Below are 19339 nucleotides of genomic sequence, written 5' to 3' on the forward strand. Positions count from 1 at the left end.
AGAACTATGAGGTGAGTGCTTTTCACTCACCTCATAGTTCTAGCCGACCTGTGACAATGAAACTGTCACAGGTCGGCTCAGTAGATCGGGAGGTGAGTGAACATATACCGGCGTTCGCTCACTTCTCCATCCTGTCACGGCTCTCTGCCGTGACAGGGGAGGGACTGGATTCCCCCCTCCCCGATCCTCCAGCGCTGACTGGCGGAACTGACGGGGGAGGGGGCTGGTACAGCTGGCTCTGCCTCTAGATAGTCAGAGCCAGCTGTCACTCACGCAGCTGGGCGGATCCAGATATAATTGTCGGGATCCGCTTCAGCGTCTCAGTATACAGCGAGCTGTAGCTCGCGGTTTACTGAGCTTAGGGTGACAGGAGGACGCTAGTTTGTGTCCTCCCGTTACCCTAAGGAGAACTATGGGGAAAAGCCCTAACCCCATAGTTCTCCTTTAAGTGTAACTCCAGCCCAAATAATTATTTTTAGTTTTGGATAGCATAGGGAAGGGTTAACCCCCTGTAATGTTTATTTTGCTGTGTGTTCCCCTGTTCAGAAGATTTCACCTCATTTTCTGTCCCTGTGACAATTGGATTTTGAAAATTTTGGGTTGTTGTGGAAACAAGGATTGGTGATAAAGCTTCAGTGGAGACACCTTTTCCCCATGATAACTCTTACAGGAGTAAATTTCCCTTCCTAGGGGTAGATTTCCTCTCACTTCCTGTTGTCTCAAGGATAGAAAGTGACATTAAATCTTTCTAATGAGGATAAAGACAGCAGTAAAAACCTCACAATGACCCGGAAGAAGAGCTGGGCACCCCTCGTCTGCACATCTAACAAGAGCCAACTTCCTGTAAATGTACCTACAGTACTACGAACCAGACCCAAAAAGGCGGGCACCCTCGTCGGCACGAGCCTGGTACCATTACAACTACTGAAATGCTGCACGGTACACTTTGGCTGCAGTCTGGGACCCCCCTGCTGTACAGTAATAGCCTCCGTTTGTAAGTAGGAGTCAGATGTAAGTCGGATGTTTGTAACTCTGGGACTGCCTGTACTGATGTACTAGAAAAGCAAATAATCAAAGGACAGCTTTTAACTGCTGGGCCCTTTTTAAGCCACCCTCAGGCACCACAGACAGCAGCCTGTGTTTTTCTTACCTAGGTGCTTATTTAAGCTAATGAAGGAAAAATATTCTTTAGATTGGCTTCTAATAGTGAAGTGATTTTGTTCATTTCGTTCACACTTACTTTTTTGTGAGCTTTCCTTTTGTCTTTCTATGTTTTTTTTCCTCTGACACTTAATAATTGATCATGCTGAGAGAAATATCAAAAATGGCGCAAGTAATTTTTAACGGAGCTGTAGGGAACACCAAAGTGGAAGTACTGGCTTGCAATGGACTAACGATAGCAGTAATTTCCAGTTTATGACCTTCTCTTGAAGCACGTTTCCCTCACCTATTGCATGTTCTCAATCTCTGACCATCTCTTGTAGCATGTCTGCAGTCTCTAAGTTTTTGACCATTTTGTGTAGCATGCCTATAAACTGACATTTCTCCAGTTGCGTGCGTCTCTGACAGCTTTCATTAGCATTACAGTCAATCGTTATTATGCGAGGCCCTTTGGTGATTTCAGGGGCAGCAATTCAGGTCCCCTTTATAAAGTTTGTTGACTGCATGTGCTTTGGACCACAACACATATCAAAACTATTGCCTCGTCCTCATTCATTCATATCAGGGGACTACTTGGCTCCTGGGATTTGTCCATCTCTGATTTAGCTCCCAGCTATCCAGCAGAGTACAGGCCATCCAGAGGAATGAATGGGTTGCAACACACACACACACACACGACCCAGCCAGAATGTTTGAGATACAAAGGCTGTGTGTTGCCAAGCAGGGCAGGGCAGTGAGGGACTTGCTGTGATGTGACTACACTGAGCAATGTGGTGTCTGCATTGGCTAAAACTAGTGCAGGGACATTTTTTTTTTCATACATTCAGGGTTGTTAAGGGTTCATTTAAAGTGAATGGGCTGCCTTAATACAACCTGTGAAAATGTACAACAACATTAAATGTGCACACATGTGAATGGATCCTAAGACATTATGTTCTGAGGCTAATGAAAACTATACTTTCCTACATAATTCTGAAGCCAAAAATACTTCAGAAAATGTTTTTTTCCACGGATAGAGTTTCTTTATGGATAGATAGTACGTTATAGTAATTATTATTGAATTTCTTAAAAGGGGAACTCCAGGATTGTTATAAAACTAGCCCTTGCAGTGGGACTACCCCTATAGTGCGGGGTTAACTGTTCGTTTTGGTCTAAGGCAGGGGTCTCAAACACACTCGGTGCCCCCACACAAATTTTCTTCTCCCATAGGGGCCGCTTGCCAAATTTCATACTTCAAAATAAAATGTAACTACATACGGTACTAGTATTAACACTTGTGTGTGTTTATAATGTCAGTATATGTGTTTGTGATGGTTTGCCCGTGTGTAGGGAAGCACCGATACCAATACTAGTATTGGTGCCGATACCGAGTATTTGGGCGAGTACTCATACTCGCCCAAATGCTTCGATACCTTCCCTGATACCAGAACTTCAGAGGAAATCTTCCTCTGACCAGCAGTGCTGTAGGGGAACATGGGGCCAGCTTCCCGTGCAATCAGGAAGCTGAGCACACGAGTAATGACCCGCCTCCCAGCTTCCCGATTGGCTGGGAAGCCAGATCCATGCTGAGTGGCCAGGAAGCCGGCTTCCTGGCCAATCAGCATCAAGCTGGCCGAACAGCCGTCTCGATGCTGATTGGCTGCCAGGATTCTGCTGCAATATAAAGGAATAAGGGGGAAAAAAAAAAAGGTAAAATTTTAGTGCCTCTATTGTGAACTTTGAAGGTCCATTTCTCCACAATGTCTAAGCTACAGAGGTGAATAAGGGCTTGTTTTAACTGCTTGATCAGAATATCTACATACTCTAGTATGCACAGTATGTGCACAGGTTTACTTTAAATATTACTTCTAGCTATTTTGAAATATAAACTAGGGATGCACCGATACTAGTATCGATGCCGAGTATTTGGGCGAGTACTCATACTAGGCCAAATGCTCCGATGTCTAGCCCGATACTTCAGCTTCCAGTAACAGAAAGTCAGGCAGCGAGTCATTACACGCTGCCCGGCTTCCTGATTGGCCAGAAAGCTGGCTCCATGCTTCTTGTCACCTAGTGGCCATGCTTCTTGTCACCTAGTGACGAGAAGCATGGAGACGGCTTCCCTGGTAATCGAGAAGCCGGGGACTTCCGGTATCAGTATTCAGTATCGCAGAGTACCGAAAAATAATATCGGTACTCGATACCGAAAAACTGGGTATCGGTACATCCCTAATATAAACCAATTATGTTTTACTTTATATATTAATGAAAGTAAACTTTAAAACAAAGAGGTTTGTCATAAGTTTAAAAAGCATATGTATTTTTTTCGATTATGATTTCTATCTGCAAAACACTGGGTAGTTTACATGCTGGAACATAACCTGCAAAGACAGTGGTAAGACCTGAAAGATCTTTTACCTACTCAATTCCAACATGCCGATGCATGCCAATATATTGCAAGAATTTACAGCATGTTTATGTGGCCATTACTAGATAGCGATGGAGCTCTGCCTGAAATATTCCACTCCCAAAGGCAAAGTTGTTCCCCACCACATAAAACAATAATGTCAGGAGTTTAAGAACTACATAATGGTGAAAATGTTACCCTTGTGCGAATTTCAGTCCCTGCAAACCTGACTTGATCATACCTTTAGGTTACGTTAACTGTTTACAAAAGCAAATTATTTCTTTCTGGGTGCATAAAAGCTGCAAAGGGAAAGGTCTTCTACATCAAGGGCCATGTCAGATAAGTGATCATAGAAGCAGATCACCAGCACTCAATAGTAAAGTTGCATATGTCCTTTTTATTGGACAAAGACGTCACAGTGATCCAAAAAGCTGATGTTTCGGGACCGTGCAGGGTCCCTTCCTCAAGGCAGAAAGGCCTTCAGGAAGGGCCTCCTCTTCTGCCTTGAGGAAGGGACCCTCCGCGGCCCCGAAACGTCGGCTTTTTGGATCACTGACATTTTTGTCCAATAAAAAGAACATATGCAACTTTACTATTGAGTGCTGGTGATCTGCTTATTTGTTCTGTGTTTGCACGGCGCCATCCGTGGTTATCACTTTTTATTTATTGCCCGGGACTGCTGCGAGGTGTGCGGAGGGCTCCTCCATCGACCTAGATAAGTGATCATGTCACTTGCAACAACTCACCCACCTTTTCTAATGGAGTGAGATACTGCAGTCTTCCAGGCCAGTGAGGGAACAATTCTATGACCTGTCTAGGTAATTTTGCCACTGGAATTGTGTCCCTAGGTGCAGAACTGCCTGACATCAACCTAAATCATCTCCTTTGCTATACAGGCAGTCCCTGGGTTACGAACAAGATAGGGACTGTAGGTTTGTTCTTAAGTTGAATTTGTATGTAAGTTGGAACAGGTAAATTTTTAAGTGTTTTGGATAGCATAGGGAAGGGTTAACCCCCCTGTAACGTTTGTTTAGCTGTCTGTGCCCCTTATCAGAAGATTTCACCTCATTTTCTGTCCCTGCGACAATGGAATTTTAAAAATGTTGTGTTGTTGTGGAAACAAGGATTGGTGATAAAGCTTCAGTGAAGACACCTTTTTCCCATGATCACTCAGGAGTGAATTTCCTCTCACTTCCTGTTGTCTCAAGGACAGGAAGTGAGATAAAATCTTTCTAATGAGGCTATGGACAGCTGTAAAAACCTCACAGTGACCCGGAAGAAGAGCTGGGCACCCCTCGTCTGCAAGTCTAACAAGAGCCAACTTTCTGTAATGTAAGTACAGTACTACGAACCAGACCCAAAAAGGCGGGCACGAGCGCGGTAGCATTACAACTACCCCTGCTGTACAGTAATACCCTCCATTTGTAAGTAGGAGTCGTATGCAAGTCGGATGTTTGTAACTCGGGGACTGCCTGTATAGCCACCAGGGAGGGAACTGAAGGACAAAACTCCTTACACAGCCAATCAGGGAAGGAGGAGAGAACTCAAAAACCAGCATAAAAAGGTACAACACTTTTAACACCGTAATGTAAGGCTAACAATTATTAGTAGCAGATTTTTAAAACTACGTTATTAAGAAGCTATCCGGATATGTGCAAAAAATTTTTTATTATATAAATAATAATACAAAAAGAAAAACAACAATACTAAAACTGAAATCCAAACCAATACAGTTTTTCTTTAGAGCAAGCTACGATACTTCTAAACCTGGGATGTGGCTACCATGTCTTTATCATGCATTCACATTGACTAGCCAGTAAAAAATGTTCCACTGATTCATATATTACCTTTCCTAAGTTTGGTACATTACTGATTGCTGACTTGGAGTTATCTGACAGAAAAACAACTTTCACCATTACACTATTGCATAAATTACACAAACCCACATTCCAACGTCATCAAAACACATACAATGTATGTTTTTCAGGTATTTGAAAGCTCGACCCAACACGTTTGATACCAAACATTAAGATATTGAATAAGTAAATGCAAATATAAATGTATTATATACTGTGTGTACACATATTATATACATACACATTATGGACAATATATACTCAACAGCTTAACATGTAATCACTTTTAGTGCCAAAGGTGTCCATACACAATTTTACCCGGAGCATTAAAGTAACTAATAACATCACACACACAAATGATCAGTAGCGTAAAACATTTTCATTAAACAAATTATTTTCCCAGATGAAATTAAAAATGTATGTACAATGCAACTCTGCTTGCTCTTTAGGACCCAAAAACAAAAACACATTCCACTGATGTGGAAAGAATAAAGTAAACAATAGTGAAAAAAAGACACCCTTACTATGATCTTCAGAACATAAAATGGTCAAACAACATAAAGCATGCAAACATATATAAAACTCTAACAAAAAGATCAGTGTGCAAATCACAGTAAAAAGTGAATTAAAGTTGATTAACATATACTTATTAACACAATACAAAGGACTCAAAACTTAATATGAAAGAGTAACTACATAAATACACTCATATCAACTTTATAAAATCCCAAAAATAAATCCGTGGTCCTTTTATATATTACCCAAATTGAGTGGTATAGTCAAAACTATCATCACTGCTGGTGCTAAAAAAACATGATCCAATGTGATCCACATCCCCCGTACACACAGATCCTGCTCCCCTTATGCTTTCAAAACATCTTATTTTTTTCTTAAAATTTTACATTTTCTCAGTTTAAACATTGTTTAAAAATAGCTATATATGATCCTTGAATAGAAGAGAAAATGTCTATTTGCTTTGCTATTTTGTTTAGCTGTCAGTTTATGCATTCCTCAAATACTCCCTAATATTCATGTTCGCCACTAAACTAGAGAAATTCGTTTTTGTAAGTGTACAAGAGCTTTATGCAATCAATCATATAAACATAATAAACAAGAACACTTCATAAAATCCATCTCGCAATTAACTATCCCACCACAGTGGAAGCATGCACCATGCTGAAAAGGTTACAAGATCCAAAAATGATTTTTAAAGAAGAATTCCAGGAAAACCTTTACTTAACCCTTGCAGTGGCGCTACCCCAGCACTGCAAGGGTTAAAGGAGAACTATGAGGTGAGTGCTTTTCACTCATCATCATAGTTCTAGCCGACCTGTGACAATGAAACTGTCACAGGTCGGCTCAGTAGATCGGGAAGTGAGCGAACACATACCGGCGTTCGCTCACTTCTCAATCCTGTCACAGCTCTCTGCCGTGACAGGGGAGGGACTGGATTCCCCCCACCAATCCTCCAGCGCTGACTGAGCTTAGGGTGACGGGAGGCCGCTAGTTTGTGTCCTCCCCTTACACTAAGGAGAACTATGGGGAAAAGCCCTAACCCCATAGTTCTCCTTTAAGTGCTCGTTTTTGCCTAGGTTGAAAAAAAATAACGTTATACTCACCCGATGCAGCATTGGAATCTTCCTCAACATTCTCACATCTATGCACAGTGTATAGATGTGATGATTTACAGGACCTTAGACTGCTGCAGAGGAGGGACCGGTCTAAGAACAAGCCGGCTCAAAGGATCGAGTGAGTATAACTTTTTGGGGGGGTTTTTTAACCTAGAAAAAAATTAGCAGTTAACCCTTGCAGTGTGGAGGTAGCATCACTGCAAGGGTTAATACTAGGGATGCACTGATAAATCGGCCGCCGAAACAGATCGGCTGAAAATGTCACGTTTGGCGAAATGCCGAAAGTGCCATTATTCTGCCGCTATAGCAGCGCATCCGTGATTTCTCTCCTACCCGCTGGGCGCTGCTCTGTGTCCCAGTGGGGAGGAGAAAAACTGTCACAGGCGGCCATAAGCAGTCAGTGATCGCTGAGTGTTTGTAAATAATTGAGGACATAGTATGTGTACTGTGTTATCAATTATGAATGAATGGGAGTGGTCTACATCGCTTCCTGTTCATTCATGATTGTAGGTTATTAGGGATGCACCAATACCGGTATTTTGGTACCGAGTACCGATAATTTTTTTCGGTACTCGCCGATACCAATTACCGAGTAACGGAAGTCCCATTCAGGAAGCCAGGTGGCGTGTAATGACTCGCCACCTGGCTTCCTGATTAGCCGGGAAGCCGGGCAGCGTGTAAAGAGTCGCCACCCGGCTTCCCGATTAATAAGAAAGTCCCCTCTTACCTTAGTATGTGCAGCCTGTCACCCCCGGGGCCTCTCCAGCGAGAACGCGGACTTCGTCCGATAAAAAATATTTCAGTTTATAAAAAAATGAATACAAATAATGAAATGGAGTTCTTCTTTAAAGTGGATCATATAAGTCCATCAAACCACAGGAAATAAAAAGGTAGACATTGTCCTTGAATAAATCGCTTTATTGCACTGGCACCAAATTAACTACTTTATAAGGCTTAGTTATCTAAGATGTCCAAAGTACCAGATATTAAACAACCGGACCTTGTGTTTGCTACAGAAAAAAAGGGGGCATGGCAATTATCAGTGCAATTTCAGGCTTCCTGAGAAAAAAAAAATATTTACCTCCAGGTTAACTATATACATCCCAAATATTTCAGAAAGCTCGACTGCTTTCTCTCTTCTTACGAAATCACTGGTTTCCCTTTTTCAAACTGAATTCTAACAAAGAGGGTCAGTGTTCATTCTCACCACCTGAGCAAATCTCCACTTTGTAGTGAGAAAAGCTGTAGTGTCTGTATTTGTTTTGAAAACGGATGAGCTTTAGGTCAGTAAGTACAGTGAGCTTTTACTAAATGTTTGCATTGCTTTTTAGTACATTTTGAGTTACATTGCTGAAGCCATTAAAATCGACCTTTAGCTTTAGTTTGGAGATGCAGACCTTTAACATGCTTTAAAAATGTCAACGAAGTACAAAGGTCAAACATAGCACACCCTGTTCCTCACCCCTTCCTGTCGTTCTTGCTGCTGTTCTATCGAAAGTTCCAACTTGCCCACCTCTACATTGGTGACGTCACATCCGGTGACTGCCAGTAAGAGATGTACAGCAGATGGTGCTAGTGCGCATGCCCAAGAAATCCTTGTCGAACTGTCTAACTATTGCCACCGCGCTTGCGCGGCTATCCACTTCTATAACCTACTACAGTTATATTTGTCCCAGGTTATAGAAGCCGATAGCCGTGCAGGCGCTGTGGCTATTGCCTCATTGGATAACCTAGTCAAAGATATTATGTTACAGCGCCTGCGTGGGCCACATGATTATTTCTACAACCACAGTTGCCACTGCGCCTACGCGACTATCGGCTTCTATAACCTAGGACAAATATAAGTTTGTCCTAGGTTATAGAATCCGATGAGCCGCTAGCCATGCAGGAGCAGTGGCAATAGTTTGACAGTTCCACAAGGATTTTCTACCCATCCGCACTAGCTCCATCTGCTGTACGTCTACTGGCAGTCACCGGATGTGACGTGCCCAGTCGGAGAGCTCGACAAGTCGGAGCTTTCGATAGAACACTGGCAATTCCTAGCTGTCAAATTAACAGCAGGGACTTGCTATTAAAGTGGCTAAATTGGATAGCAGCTGGTGTGCAGTACTCAGTACAGTGCTAAAAGACTAATCCTGGCACATCGCACTGAACTGTTTTTTAGGAACTTTATTGAAATGTCACAAGTGACATACGTCAAGTAAAGCTACAGTAAAAAAAAAAATTGAACGTGTTCATATTTAACTTTAGTCATCATTATCTCCATTCTCCCATCCTTCCTTTTTTTTTTTTTTACTTTAAAGTATAAAAATTTTTCCCTCCAATTTGCTTTGTTATGTAAGTAACTTTGCAAGGTTTCAGAATCGTCATTTTAAGCCGGAAAAATGAAAGACTCACAGGGTTTTTCACAAAAGGGTGAAGAGTTTGGTGAAGTGAACAATCTAGGACAACATAGCTGATTTGGAACAATTCTCCAATTCAGCTCACGTTCCAGTTCAGCTATGTTGTCCTAGATTCTTCACTTCTCCTGCCTTCTCCAAACTCTTCAACCTTTAGTGAATAACCCTGTAAATGTGTACCTTTCATCTACAGAATCACAAGCTGTTTTAGAACTAACACTGCTCAGAAAAGGTATGTTATACTTATTTGTCTACAGAGTGCATAGAAAAATAAATCTTTTTTGCAAGTAAATATCACAAATATAAAGCTTTGCTTGTCCAGAAAATAAAAAAGATATATATTCCACTTGCATGACAAAGTTATTATCGCATCAATAGGCCCATAGCAGAAATGTAAAAACTGTTCTGGTCCATAAGCGGTATACATAGAGAGTGAGACATGCACTTCTTTAGTTTTTTCACCATACTGCAATGCAAGGTATTGTGGTACTGCAGCACACAGTGGCTGGGAGATGCCTTGGAGTTCCACTTAAATTATCGGCAATGCACCTAGAGCATGGTAATGCTTGCTAGGAGCATTGAGCGCTAGCATGCTTTAATTGCACGTTATAGTGAAATGACTGCAATGCTATGGTGGGAATGGGCCCTGAAACCATATGTATAGCCAAAACTCTTTTTTTTTTTATATATTTTTGGATTGAGTAGGGAAGGATTAAAATAATTTCCCCTTATTATTATTATTATTATTATTAACATTTTGGATTTTCCCTCACTTTCCTTCTCTGTGGCAATGAACATCAGGATAAAAAGGAGGAGTGATTCTCCATAATAAGGACAGAGACAGCAAACAAAAACAAAAGAAGAAAAAAGCTTTTGCCTTGAGATACACTTGAATGTATTTAAATGTGTCAGTCATGTAACCCCTTTTCTTTCATTCCTCAACACTGTGTATACCAGGGGTAGGCAAACTCTTTTCTTTGGCTGTGGCACAACTACAAACCCCATGAGGCATTGCAAGACTACAGGCATCACTCCCAGCAAAAGATGCATAAAGGGTTTTCTAGTTTCATCACAACTGGAGGGCCGAAGATGTCCTACCCCTGGTATACTGTATATGTTTCTGCAGTCTATCCGAATGTTTTTTGTTTTTTTTTCCACTGTTCACAGTGGGTTTTTTTATTTTCTCTGCTAATAAAAGAAACTAACAATGTTATACTTTTTGTAATGCTAACATGTTATAGATTGTAGTTAACTTTTATTAGGGATTGCAAAAGTGCTGTTTACATATGCTGGGACATTCCTGTTTTTTAAAATGTATATTTTTAGTTTCCTTACCTAATCTTTTTTAACTTCAACAGGACTAGACAAAAAAGCAGATTAATTAAATCTTCAAATCTGTTAAAACTAGCATAAGGTTTGAAGTAGAACACTGTGAAGTAATAAGAGAAGAGTCTAGAAAAGATTCAAATGCAGTAGCTACAACCAACATATCACCGTAAATATACATTTAGAAAAAAACTCTTGTTTACTGAAATCATATATTTGTGCTTTGCACAAAAAAGCGGTGTCAGAATGGTCCATCCATTTTTGCAACAACAATCTTGTGTTTGCACTTCAATTCAAACAGCTGGAAAAGCATTTAATAATGGCATCCCTTGCAAATGGAATGTAGGAGATGCTGTACCATGTCATTGCAAGGAACTGCAAGATGCAGAAGAGAAGTGCCAGTCCTTTCTTTTTCCACCAAAACACAGCACATAAGGTACAAATTAGACAAAGCAACATAACTACTGTAGCAATAAGTCTGGTTGGTTCGAACATTTTTTTAAGCTGTTTCACCGGTCCCATAAGAAAGCAAGTGCTGGCTAAGGCAGCAACATTTCCTAGTGTAAAAAATACGGCAAAAAGTTTTATTCCTGCACCAGGAACCCAAAGAAGTGCACTCCCAAGAATCGAAAATGCAATTCCCAAAATAAAGCATACTGCAAACCATTTCACTCGAGTACCAAAATTTAGTGACGATGAATCCAAAACTTGAGCTGTTAACCCGCGCTCCTCATCTTCATGTCCATTTAACACTCTACGCAACTTGTCCATCTTCTACTCTTCTCAAGTTTTAAGTCGCTTTCCGTGACCACCACTCACTTTCTGCTGTTACTACCGGAGTTTCGGGGAGTGCGCTGTCATCCAAATATGTTTTACCCCCTCAGACCTTTCACTGATTTTTATTGTTGTCTCTAGATTCATTCTATCTTTCTGTACGTGAGGTCTCCAGAACTGTATTCTAAATGAGGTCTACAGTAGCGTAGTGGTTAGCGCTTCTTCCTTGCAGCACTGGTGGTCCCCGGTTCAGTCAGGACACTATCTGCAAGGAATCTGCATGTTCACCCTGTGCTTGCGTGGGTTTCCTCCAACACTCCAAAAGACATGTTGGTAGGTTAATTGGCCCTCTATGTAAGATAGATTGTATGATCCTTGAGGACAGGGACTGATGTGAATGTGCCACTATGTAAAGTGATGCATTAAAATTGATGCCACTATATAAATACCCATAATAAATAGGATTTATATAGGGAGATGAAGACCTCCCTTCTCTTGCTGGTGGTCACTGTAGTGATGCAACCCAAAATTATTTTTGCTTCCCCGGCTGCATGGCTGCGCTTTTTGTCTATTTTGCAATTATCTGAAATAATCATCCCTGTTTGATCTTTTTGCTCCGTATTTTTGGACAACACTGCACACCCAACATTTACTCTAAAAATTGATTTTCCTTATTTTATTATTTTGCATTTAGAAACACAACTGCTTTAAACAATCTTTCAGCAATGCCAAATCATTTTCCATGTTACATACACGCCAACCCTAGTACACACATTTTGTGTCATCAGCAAAGACACACCTTCCCACCAAACCTTGCACACAGATGAAACAGAACAGGACCTCATACAGAGCAACAAACAATAGGATTTTTACAATATATGTTTTGGATTGTGTTTACACATCAGAAAGTGTTGGTGGCTTCACTTTTGAAATAACTAGTGCATAGTGCAGAGGCTTTCTATATATAAGGACCTAGTACAGAGCCTTATCATACACCACCAGTGAATGGTGTCTGTCCCGAACGAACCCCATTTACAACCACACTCTGAAATCTATCCTTTAGATCAGTGGTTCTCAACCTGTATAACCTCAGGACCCACATTTGTCCTCAGTCATTAAGTCGTAACCTAGTGGCACTGCAATGGAACGCACAGCATTAGGGTACCGTGTGTTCTGGTGCCAGAGTACGAACTGTGGGTGGGAGGTGCGTTTAGGGTACCATTCTGACACTTTTTTTTAGGTCCACCCAGAAACCCTACCTTAAGAGAACTAAATTGGATCCTCAGCCTGGGGTCCAGTGTGGGCTGCTATGCTGGAGCTCCATCCATATGGGCATTGCTTGTACACCTTCCTTGCGCACCCTGTAGAGGTGCCAGGAGCCAGAATGTGACATCACTCCAGTCCAGGAACCTCTACAGGGCACGTGAGAGAGTTGTTAGCAATGCACGTATGGATGGAGCTCCCTCGCGTCCATAGACCCCACCTCAAGCTGACACTCGGTGCCAGGCAGCATATTTGGAATGACTGCTCGTTGTGAGGACTGACAGTGCTGCGCTAGGGGGCGGCAGGAGGTGCAGAAAAGTGGAAAGCATGCGGCAACCCACTGAACACAGGGTCACGACCCACCAGTTGAGAACCAAGACTTTAGACAACTTCATATCAACTGAACTACCCAAGGGTTAAGTCCCGGCTTGTACAACTTTTATATGATACTATGACGTGGAACTGTATCAAATGCTTTCCTGAGATCAAGATAGGCTGTATCCAAACCATCACCCAGGTTCAAAACATTTGTGACATGCTCAGATCATTTTGGCTTGGTCTGCCCTCAGTAAGGCCATGTTGGGTACAGCAAGTTGAGTGATTTGAAATGATAACAGATCCTTCTTTTTGGTGATTCTATTCATTTTGCTACTACAGGTGTTAAACTTACTGGCCTGTAGTTTCCAGCTTCTTCCTTGCTTCAGAGAAGACAGAACAGAAGTGATTGATTACATGATAAGTTACATCCAGGTCTCCTGCAACAAAAGTGCTGTACCCAGTTTTTATTTCTGTGATCCCACAATTTATTTTTTCCTGTCAGCGATAGACCTAAACTTCTGGTCTGCCAATCACATTACGCATCAAGTATGAGACACCCATGTCCTCATACTAGAGCAAGTTGTGGTGTTTTGATGCCGCCGCTGTTATTAGTAAACAATGTGAAAGTTATAAGATCTTATAACTTATAAGTTATAAGACCAGCCTTACAACAGGAAAGAAAAGGGAAACTAGGCAGGTTTTTTATAGCACTTTCACAGTGGCTGTTACATTCACACAAGACGCTGCGCTAATCGCACATCATTTGGTGTGTGTTGCCCCGGAACAGTGCCAAAGCATTAATCCCAGCTCTTCGCATTTGGTGTACTTTTTTGTTTTGTTAAAACTTTATTGAAATGTCACTTAAAGAAGCTCACTGAAGAGCTAGGTGCTCATAAGTATTTCTGGGCTCCAACCACTAGCATGGTGACCCCTCTATGGAAGAGTACTAAAGTACTTTGTAAAGACACACACAGCTTGCTGCATCGGTTTCACTTTACAGGAAAGGGAAACTAGTTTTGGATTGTAAGCTTTGACAAGCAGGGCTCTCCTAACCCAACACACACTGAATTGTATTGCAACTTTATTTCGTAAAGCACTGCACAAAATGTCAGTGCCACAGCACTCTTGTATTATTATTATTATTATTATTATTATTCTAAGAATAAAAACTGCCAAAAAACAAACATGGTGCTTAGACCACACAAGGACTCAAACAATCATACATGCATACACAACACACAAAAGCTGAACTTGATGGACGTGTGTCTTTTTTAAACTTCAAATACCAATGTAAGTGTGCCATTGCTAAATCCTTGATAAAATGCTCACTGCCTGGCTGTCAGACCACAATACTTTCTAGGTCACCATTAGTGATGTGCACAGTGTGAACCAAGATCACCCAGGGCCACACAAGACTGTGACACCCCCTCCCGACCCTATCAGTTGCAGTCGGGGCACTTCCTGCTCCGCAGCTACACATAACTAAGGGGCAAGGAATGCCCCGGCCACAACTTAATGGGCCAGAATGGGGTGTCACTGACAGCTATGGTTTTGGGCAAACTCAGTCCATATCAACCCACAAACATCCCTAGTTACTATCTGTGAAGAAGCATGCTGCCAAAGTCAATGGGCAGTCAGAACTACGGGGGGCAGTTGGCCATAGTGACCAATCAGCTTCTCTCTTCAGTTTGTTCTGATAAGCTTTGAAAATGAAACAGAGAAGGTGATTGGTTGCCATGGGCTTGATTCTGTCTGCTCCAGTTTTGATAAATTCCCTTCCCGGTATGTGACTCTGAAGCCAATGCATCAATAGGACAGTCAGGCAGTTAGCACTGTGAAAAGAAAGGCAAAGCTGCCCATATACTAGACATTTGATTGTACAATCTCCTTTACAAAGCTGTGTAATATAAGGACAAACCCAAGCAATCCAGTCAAGGAGTATGAACTGAGGCAGGCCCTTGTATTACAAGTCAATGGTAGCTGTAAAGGAGATTGTACAATCAGATTGCATAGTTTATGACCAGATGCATAGAAGCCCAGAACAGAATATAATCATAACAGACGTCAATGCTGAGCAGTAGAAGACGGGGCTTCCAGTTCCAGCATGGCTGGGGAGGCACAAGGTGAGCACACAGGTAACTCGCCGCCCTCACCCGGACTTTCTCCCAATGAAGTCATAATACACGGCTATGGGCGTGAAGCCGCCTTCTCGTAGATTCTCCTAAAGCCTTCCAGTACCGGAGCCCGACCACACCCCATTCCCCACACAGCTTCTCTCACCGGCTGCTGCGACTTCTCCTCCTCCTCATCCCCTTCTCAGCTTTATACACCGGCTAACCGCCGCACCCGGTGCCGGCCAGAATTCTCAGCCGCCATCTTGCTTAGCGTGTGGCCACACCCCCAGTGTGATGACGTTACCGGCAGGGACACGAAAGAGGCGGGGATTCCAAGAGGTCAACCAATGGTGAGCGAGCGATGGAGACGTCTCATCCAATCAGGAACTGACTTCCAGATCACAACAAAGACGGTAAACAGTGAGGATCGGGTGGACGAGGCTGTGCGACTTGCAGGTGTCACCTGTAATCGGGGTCTGTGCGTGTGTTCCGCTACATGCACTATCTGTTGGCCCCAGGAGCCCTTCTTCTAGGGCCTCTCTGTCTTCCTTCCATAGCTGTGTATAGTTTATAATGTGTAGACTGCAAATTGAAAGGAAAGTCGGAGTATCAAAGTGTCTGTTTCAGACTTTCTGAAACGTTTACAACAGAGGAAATCGTGAAATCATTTATGGGTATCAGGGAACCCCTAGTAAAATCAGTTCATTGGGGGTCAGTGGAAAGAATGCCCTTTACATTGGGGAATAGTGGAAATAATGCCCCTTATATTGGGGGCAACAGGAAAAATGCCCCTTACATTGGTGGTTAGTGGGAAGAATGCCCCTTACATTTGGGGATGGTGGCAAGAATGTACCATGAAGAATGTCCCTTACATTGGGGGACAAAGGGAAAAATGTCCCTTACATTGAGGGACAATAGGAAGAATGGCACTTATGTTAGAGGACAGCAAGAAGAATTCCCCTTATATTGGGTGCAGTGGGGAATAGTGCCATTTACGTTGGGGAATAGTGAGAAGAATGCTTCTTACATAAGGGACATTGGGAAGAATGGCAGTTACATAGGGGGGCAACAGGAAGAATGGCAGTTACATTGGGGGATAGTGTAAAGAATACCCCTTACATTGGGGGATAGTGGGAAGAATGCAGGATAAGAAAGGGTAAAAGCTGAACTCGGGGCAGAAAATAAAATACACTGATAAAATACATATATGGGAGCTGCTGTACCTGCCAAAGCACCTGCATGTCTGTCCATTCAGACTTAATATTTACACAGCCCTGTTGCACAACCAGGCTGCTTTTATAACTCTGTGACTAGATAGTGAAAGAGCAGCAGCATACTGATGAGGTTGTGTTTCTGCTCTCTCCTCCTGTCAACTTGGTCTTTGTCAGCATATTTGCATGCAGCTCATCTGATCAACTTTCAGTGCTGCTCCTCCTTCTTTCAGGCTCCCATGATGCTGCTGCACAGAGAGTTAAAAGAGGCTCAAAATACATTTAAAGTATATCTAAAGCCCAAACTTTTTCTTCAGTTCTATAAAGAGCAAGGGTTTAAAACCTGTAAAAAGAAAAAAAAATCTTTGAATACACTTATTTATGAATGAATACAGAGCTGCATTAATGTGTCTTTTATACCTGCTTGAAGGTTAGCACTAAAGAGACATATTGCACATACAGACCAATGTGACACAACCCTTATACTCTGGTTGGCAGCGTTCCCTCTACAGTGCTCTACATAACCCACACCTAGCTACCCAGGAATTCCAAGTACTGAAGAGCATGTGACCTCCTACCCTGCAACAGTGCTTGACTCTAGCATCCAGTCCATGACATACCTCTTCGGCAATACCAGTCATTTCACTGCCAGCTGGGGAGGAGGAACGCAAGGGAGCGCTGGCAAAGAAGGGGGGGGGGGGGGTTTGAACCCTTTGCAGAAACATAAAAAAAGAGTGGCAATGACCATTTTGCCTATTTTAAATTGAAAATGTATATTTTTCAAGGACTAAAGGAGAACTATGGGGTCAGGGCTTTTCCCCATAGTTCTAAGGGTAACGGGAGGACACAAACTAGCGTCCTCCCATCACCCAAAGCTCAGTATACCACGAGCTACAGCTCGCGGTATACTGAGATGCCGCAGCCGGAATGGATCTCAACATTACTGTCTGGATCCACCCAGCTGCGTGAGTGACAGCTGGCTCTGCCTATCTAGAGGCAGCGCCAGCTGTACCCGCCCCCTCCCCTGTCCGTTCCGCCAGTCAGCGATGGAGGATCGGAGGGGGGGGAATCCCTGCAGGGAGCAGTGAGTGACAGTCATGGCTCTCTGCAGGGACAGGATCGAGAAGTGAACGAGCGACGGTATGTGTTCTCTCACTTCCCGATCTATTGAGCCGACGTGTGACAGTTTCATTGTCACAGGTCGGCTAGAACTATGAGGCTGAGTGATTTTCACTCGCCTCATAATTCTCCTTTAAGTCATATTGTTATATGATTGTGAGAGAGCTGAGAACAGCTAGAGGGCGAAATCAACCTATTTTTCTAGAACCAAAACTGCTAGACACCCCACCATCAGCCTCTCTCTAACATGTTTTGCCTCCCCATGGAGCTTAAGCACTTGAATCTCAGCCGCCATTTTAAAACAGCACCTCGATAGCGATAATTTTTCCCAGCATCATTTTAAAACAGCAGCGGGTCCGGCGGAGGTGAAGGATGGAACCTCTGGCTGTTTTTGACAGATTTGATCTAGTGCTAAGCCCAGGAGCTGAAAAGATCGGTTGCCAGATTTCTGACGCTTTCACAGACCACACCACAGGAGCACGCTGTGAAAGTGAATGTTGAGTTTACATTGGGAGTGTAGTGCCATCATTGCCACAGTCCCATTCTCTGCGGAAGGTCAGGCAGAGCTGTAATATCTTTGTCCAGCCTCTCCATACAGTATCCGATCACTGCTTTAGTGATCTATTGCTGGCTAATTGCAGCCAGCAATAGATCAATATTAAAGCTGCATGGAGGGGGGGGGGGAATAAATATACAAAAAGGTATATACTGCACTGCAAACAGATGCTTTTGTCCATACAATGTAAAATTCTTGTGATTTTTTTTGCCCTGGAAGCACAGGTGCTGCATTTAGCTGCCAATTTAAATAATTGGCTGTGTGTAGTTGTCTGCTGGTACTGACATAAAGAATACGGACATATTCTCTGAATGCAGAAAGCCCATATGCTATATGCGTGTTTACGACAACAGACTTTCTGGGGGGAAAAAAGTCTGGAGCAGATTTGCAATGCAGCCAATCAGCTTCTCTCTCATTTTCAAATGTTACCTGGGCAAACTGAAGAGAGATGCTGATTGGTTGCCATGGGCAACTGCTCCAGATTTTGCTTGCTCCAGTTTTGATGAATTCCCACCTCTGTGTTGTGGGAACACATCTGTACGCTACATGTGTGTTTATGCAATATACCCGCATACAACCACGCACAGCCATTCATTTCTATGGGTGGCTGCACGCAGCACCTGTGCTTTATTGATCAATTTTCTGTTGTATAGAAAAAAAGCGTTTACGTGCAATATTCCCTCCACAATGATGTCGGGTGATCTGGATTACATTTGCGTCCACTGTACAAGTATCTTTAGAGTTGAATCTTTAGAGACCTGTAAAAAAGTCACTGTTCAGCTAATTTGTTTCCTCGTCAACCCGCCTGAATGTTTTCTGAAAGTTTTGCAAAAACAGTTTTTTTCCCTGCGTGTGTCACAGTGTATCATTAAAGCTCTTGTAAAGTAAACGCATACATTCATTGTAAGTTTTACTATTCTGCTATGTTACATAAAAGTCACACCGTTGTGATATCATTTTAATCAACAGACCTTTTTTTATTATATTTTGGGGTAAATATATGGGGGTGCACTAATTACATAAACATTGCATTGAGGAAAATTACAGTAAAAATTATTTATTTATTTTTTATTTATTCCCAATAAAAAACAAAGAAACAAAAATAGATGTATCCACGTCTGCTACCAGATTAAAGCCCTATATGTCTCAAAGAAAAGATTCATAATACATTAAGCTAAAGTTCTTGATACTCACTTATACATCCATCGCCAGTGTTAACATCTTC

General features: G+C 42.4%; 1 protein-coding gene and 1 long non-coding RNA gene across 2 annotated transcripts in view; both read right to left on the reverse strand.

Annotated features, from left to right (window-relative positions):
• Positions 1 to 15498, reverse strand: part of LOC108793720 — a 39690-nt gene extending 24192 nt beyond the window's left edge. Inside the window, exon 1 of the long non-coding RNA XR_001941659.1 lies at positions 15395 to 15498. This is a non-coding gene — a long non-coding RNA (uncharacterized LOC108793720). The remainder of the gene's footprint in view (positions 1 to 15394) is intronic.
• Positions 10938 to 11600, reverse strand: LOC108793719 (vesicle transport protein SFT2A-like). Its single transcript, XM_018564740.1, has one exon. It carries the CDS (start codon positions 11528 to 11530, stop codon positions 11048 to 11050), a length of 483 nt encoding a protein of 160 aa, XP_018420242.1. The 5' UTR covers positions 11531 to 11600; the 3' UTR covers positions 10938 to 11047.
• Positions 15499 to 19339: the final 3841 nt, after the last annotated feature.

Source organism: Nanorana parkeri, unplaced genomic scaffold, assembly GCF_000935625.1.
Source record: "Nanorana parkeri isolate BGI_ZX_2015 unplaced genomic scaffold, ASM93562v1 scaffold776, whole genome shotgun sequence".
In the NCBI taxonomy this organism is placed as follows: Eukaryota; Metazoa; Chordata; class Amphibia; order Anura; family Dicroglossidae; genus Nanorana; species Nanorana parkeri.

Coding starts and splice junctions, on each gene's coding strand:
- LOC108793719 (XM_018564740.1), bottom strand. CDS start 11,530: ATGGACAAGTTGCGTAGAGTGTTAAATGGACATGAAGATGAGGAGCGC.